This window comes from Alexandromys fortis, unplaced genomic scaffold (genome assembly GCF_014885135.2).
Source record: "Alexandromys fortis isolate MF-2015 unplaced genomic scaffold, M_Fortis_MF-2015_v1.1 scaffold_3, whole genome shotgun sequence".
NCBI classification, from domain to species: Eukaryota; Metazoa; Chordata; class Mammalia; order Rodentia; family Cricetidae; genus Alexandromys; species Alexandromys fortis.
In genome coordinates this window covers 24,984,099-24,989,348 of record NW_026067909.1, presented here as the reverse complement: position 1 = coordinate 24,989,348, position 5,250 = coordinate 24,984,099, and the positions used below count along the sequence as shown (strand labels likewise).

The following is a 5,250-nucleotide window of genomic DNA, read 5'->3' as shown; positions in this document are numbered from 1 at the left end:
CATATCCCTCCGTCTGTTATCTACTTGCCATATATTTATCTGTCTGTTGTCTGGAATATATCTGTCTTGCAGTGATCATCTACTTATCTACTGACCATATATATATATGTGTGTGTATATATATATATATGTCTATCATGTATATATTTATCAATCATCTACCTATAAACTGTTTTAATACATATTTGTAAAATAATAATCTACCTATGAACTAGATATAGCTATCATCTGTATACAAATTCTTCTTCTATCTATGATGCTTCCTTCTCTCAACTATCTATTACCAACCTTCCTACCAATCATCTTTCTATTTTTAGCCTTCATTTTTATTTATCCATTTACCTATTTGTCTATCTATCCATTATCTACATATTCATCTATCCATATGTCTATATACAAATCCACCTGTCCCTATCTACCATCTAATCATTATCTATATGATATATATCACATATAATATATGTATAGATACTTATAAACAAATACAACCTGTATGCTTTTTATCTCCAAAAACATACACTATAGCTGGTAGAAAATATCTGCTTTAATCCACGGAATCATTTAAAGACAGAAGCAAATATGATAGAAGTCTTTAGAACTCAGGGTAAGTCACATGTGATCATGTATCTCATTAGGATTTATTAAATAAAGTTATATAAATTGTTTGGTCGTGGAGGGAGCAAATGATACATGATAAGATGAGTATTTTCAGTTATTAGCTCAATTTATTCTGTATTTACCAGTTAAAATCCCCAAATTTCTAATACAACAGTTTATAAACTCATCTGCTAAGAAAACCCTAAAGCATGCCTTTGAAGAAATTCAAATACTCCATGTAGACAGCATTTGGAAGATATTTACAAATATTTTAATTGGGATTACAAAGTTAAATTCAATGAGATAATGCATTAATTGTAATACTTTAACTTATTGTTTCCACATTCATTATGTAGCTTAATATGCCCACGTATGAACAATAATTTGCACAAACAATGCTTATTGAAAACTACTGGCAACAATCACGAGTTCCCTGCCCACATGAAGACCATTGCCAAGGTTATCATATTTTGAAATATGGCTGAAGTTTGGACAATTTTGCCTGTCCAAGCCAGTGAACGTGAATGAAAATTTTAAGCAGCAGTATGTTAATCCTATAGAACTTCTAGTTTAGGAAAGCAGTGCTACTTTAAGGACCACAGGGGAAACTTCAATGATTGACTTAGTACTTTTTTCTAAATTCAATTTCCAGTAAAGGGTCTGGACAATGTATTAACATTATATTTTTACTTTTTATGTTAACATTAATTAGATTGTTTCCTTCATAGAATAACCACATGTCTTGTCTCCTCAAAACAGAAATTATCTGAGTAGAAGAAAATCTAAATTATTTTTTAAAAAATATACAGACCACAGTGAAAGCTGTTACAGATGTCCTCCTGACCACAACATTGGCCCTGCTTCCTCTCCTGCAGGTATCTTTTTTCTGTCCTGTGCACTCCTCAAACCTTTCCTCGATGGGTGAGAGTTGCCTCCCATCCCTGGGAACTTGAGCTATCAATGTGGTAGGGGAGCTGTCAATGAGAACTTGGCTCTCCTCCAGGTAACTTCCCCCACCTGGGCTCTTCATTTTCTCTAGAAAGCTAACACACTTGCGTTTTTACCATAGCGTTTGGTGTACAACAGCAAGAAGTAATTGTTATATGGTTGTATTGAATATTGCTTAAAATTGGTTATATTGACAAGAGATGTGTATTTTCACCAAAAATTTCCTTCAGAAATAGTCTTATGATTATTGGCGATTTCTGATAAATGATTAACCATTGAAAGTCTAACTTACAAAAACACCTTCACAAATGCTTTTAGGAAAGCATATTTAACAGAGCATACAGCTAAGTTGAAATAAAACTCTTCGAGTTATATTTCTGTATGAGCCTTACACAAACATGAAATCATTTCCAATAGAGACAATTCATCGATGTTTTAGAAATTGTAGCATCATCCAACATGCCAGTCCCATAGCAGATCGGGAAGGTTTGGCGAACGGAGGCAGCTGCCAACCACTCAACTTTAAGGATTTCTATATCAGTTATCAGTAGCTGAATAAAACACAGAGCACACAGATGGACTTTATCAGGGCAGAAAGAAGAATTTCCAGGGTTCCTGGACTTTGGAACCATGTTGTGCTCTCTGAACAGAAATCATCTAGAAATGTAGGAATGAGCATGCCTCAGGGGCAGCAAACACTCACTGCTGTGGTGATTCTTTTTCTTCTATGATAAGCAAAAGACATGTGATTCCGGGCTCAAAGGAAGAGGGCAGGTGTAACTAAATTTTAAAGTTAATCAAACCATTGACCAAACATAAATCATCCTGCAACTGTCCAAAACTGTATTACTTCTTGACAGTCACACACTCAACAGTGTCCTACCCTTCTAGTAACTGACGCTGGTTTAAATGAAAGAACCGTGAGCTCATAAACAAGTGACCCGGTCCTCACAGTGGAGCAAGGCAGCTGGATTCCCGACAGCCTAGATGTAGAAGAGAGATGAAGTCAGAAAAGCCTTCAGCCAGAGCAGGCTAGTATCTTCAGCATCATTGCATGGATCAATAAAAATGAAAGGATTGATCACGCTTTGCACAACTCTCCAGGGAGCAATTCCATCACAACCCATCACCTGACAACTGCATAGCAATGAAGGTAAATTGCACAAACCAAGTATAGGCTTGAACTTTGCACAAAGAACATGCTTGCCACAGATACGCAGTATCAAAGCAAACCAGAGACTCCTTTAAAACAAACCATGTGTATTATAGAGAGACAGTGATCAATGGCTCCAACCACAGTGTACTTTTTTTGACTCCTAGGCACCAGAGTTTACTCATGCTACAAATGATAACCCTCGTGTTACACATGAAAGAAAGAGAAAAATCTCTGTGCCAAACTATATCAAACCTCTTAGACTTCGTACTTGCAAGTAGCCAGTTCAATTACCTCTATCTGACTCAGAGAAAATCAGTTCCTCTCTCAAAGTCCACTCTCATTCTTTTACGATTACACCAAGTCACCTTAACAATAATAACAACATCACAACATTTCCGAGCACAAATCTGAAACTCCACTGCTTTGTGAGAACCAAAGGAGAGCGAGGCCAAATGAACTTCTCAATTAAAATTTTCGGTTTTGACAAAAATCCTTCATTTCATGAGACCACATCACTTAAGCCCTGCTTAGCAGCTGCGTGGCCAAGTGAAAGTTTTAATAGAACTATTTTGGGTTAAAAACAAATACTTGAAAACATACCATTCTATATGTGAACCCCTCAGATGTTACCATTGCAGTCAACGAAACAATCTGATTCATATATTCAGACCACTAAAGGAAAACTCAAGCGTGTTTTTGGGCCGGGTTCTTTGACAGTTACAGAAGACAGTAGCATATCCTTTTGTCAATATATTAAAGAACAGCCCAGTCCTTCCACCATGCATCCACTCTGCATCCACACCCTGATCCCCCAGCAGCACCTGAGGTTATAAGATGCCAACCGCCTCAATCTCCTACCTTCGTACATGGCCTTGAAACCCTGTGCGCTCACTGCGAAGTCCGTGGTAAACCAGAGCGTGAGGAGAGACCCGGTGCTCACAATGGAGGAGGGCAGCTGGAATCCTGACAGCCTGGGTTTAGGAGAGAGAAAAACAGTCAGAAAAACCTGCAGTTTAAACAGAAATGTATTAACATCTCTCCCACATTGGTGGGAGAAGCTAGTTTACTGATATTCATTGATAATTTTATTTCTTTAAGAGAGCCTTTAGTATGAGCCTCCAGCTAGCCAGAAAGAAGTGGTCTTTCTTCTGTCTCAGGGTTCTGACAGCTGGGATTACCTGTGTGATACCATGCCCAGCTTCGATAATTCTTAACTATGCTGCCTTTATCTAAGTGAGGTCATCAAAATTTAAAGAACATTATACACATGTTTGAAGTTAATGTAAATGAAATACTAGGAAGCCCCCAATTTTTTATCTAAATGACTTTTAAGAAAATTCTTTTTGGAAAAATTGATCACCATTGTCTTCAGCGGGAAGTATCAGGACTACCTAGAAGTATACAATTAAACCCATGTACACCATGTGAGACAGGAGACCCTGCACATGCTTCTGTGTCCAGTCCCATTTCCTACTCATTTGATGGCATGGGACTCCTCTAATACGGCATCTGTTTGGTCCTACATTTATTCCAAAGAAATGGCAGCTTCTTTAGAGGAGAAACGGCATGCTTGTCATTGCACACAATGAAACTCAGTTACCTTCCTGAGAGGTCACATCATTGATCTTAGCGTTTATTTTTTATGATAAATCTTTTTGTCTGTAAGAAACATTTTCCAGCCATTACAACATTTAAGTATTTTTAAAAGTTTTAGTGGCAATGGTCAGAACTCAAGAAGAGTGAACTAGTGACCGCTAAGGTGTAAACTACATATGTGTAGTACTTTGAAAGACAATAGAATTTTTTCCCCAAAGGTCAAAGGGAAATGCGAAGCTAGAACAGGCTATATTTCATTAAATCTAATAATTAAAGGGGTATCTTTGTAGATCCATGCTGTAGGAAAGCAGTCTGCACACTAGGCATTGGTGCAGAAGTCAGAGAAAATATGGTTCCTCTGCAGGAGGGATCCTAGCGGCCTGCAGTATTGGTACCTCATTACACTGGTCCACGGTCTGGATAGACTCAAGATGATCTACCGGCACCGATAACAGCATGATAATTGATAAATAGGATGGCAGAACTAGCAAGTCGGAAAATGAGTTTATATTCTAGCGAGAATTATTATGACATGGATCACACGCACTTTGTTTTTTGTTATCCTTATTTAGTGTTGACTTAAAAGCTTTTATTTGGTTTCATTTTTTTTTTTTAAAAAATCACCTCTCAGGCTAAGAGATGATTCAGTCTGTAAAGTTCTTGCTGTGTAAGCATGAAGATCTCAGTTTTAGACCCTAGTAGCGGATAAGAGAGGTTACGTACACTGTAACTCCAATAACAGGGCTGGGAAAGGGTCGATTCCTGTAGCTCATTGGCCAGCAAGTTGGACTACATCCATACGCTCTAGGTTTAGTGAAAGACCCAGTCTCAAATGGTAAGGTGGTGGATGATTGGGAAAGGTACCCAACCTTAACCTTTAGCTTCTATGTACATGCACAACAGGTGTATCCAAATATGAGCACACATACACACACACACACACACACACACAC

The 5,250-nt window shown here is 37.8% G+C and overlaps 1 protein-coding gene across 1 annotated transcript in view; it reads right to left on the bottom strand.

Annotated features, from left to right (window-relative positions):
• The window catches only part of Csmd1 (CUB and Sushi multiple domains 1), a 1,119,426-nt gene that overhangs the window by 956,767 nt on the left and 157,409 nt on the right, over positions 1 to 5,250 (bottom strand). Inside the window, exon 3 of the mRNA XM_050136505.1 lies at positions 3,560 to 3,672. Coding sequence (XP_049992462.1) covers positions 3,560 to 3,672 — 113 coding nt within the window. The remainder of the gene's footprint in view (positions 1 to 3,559; positions 3,673 to 5,250) is intronic.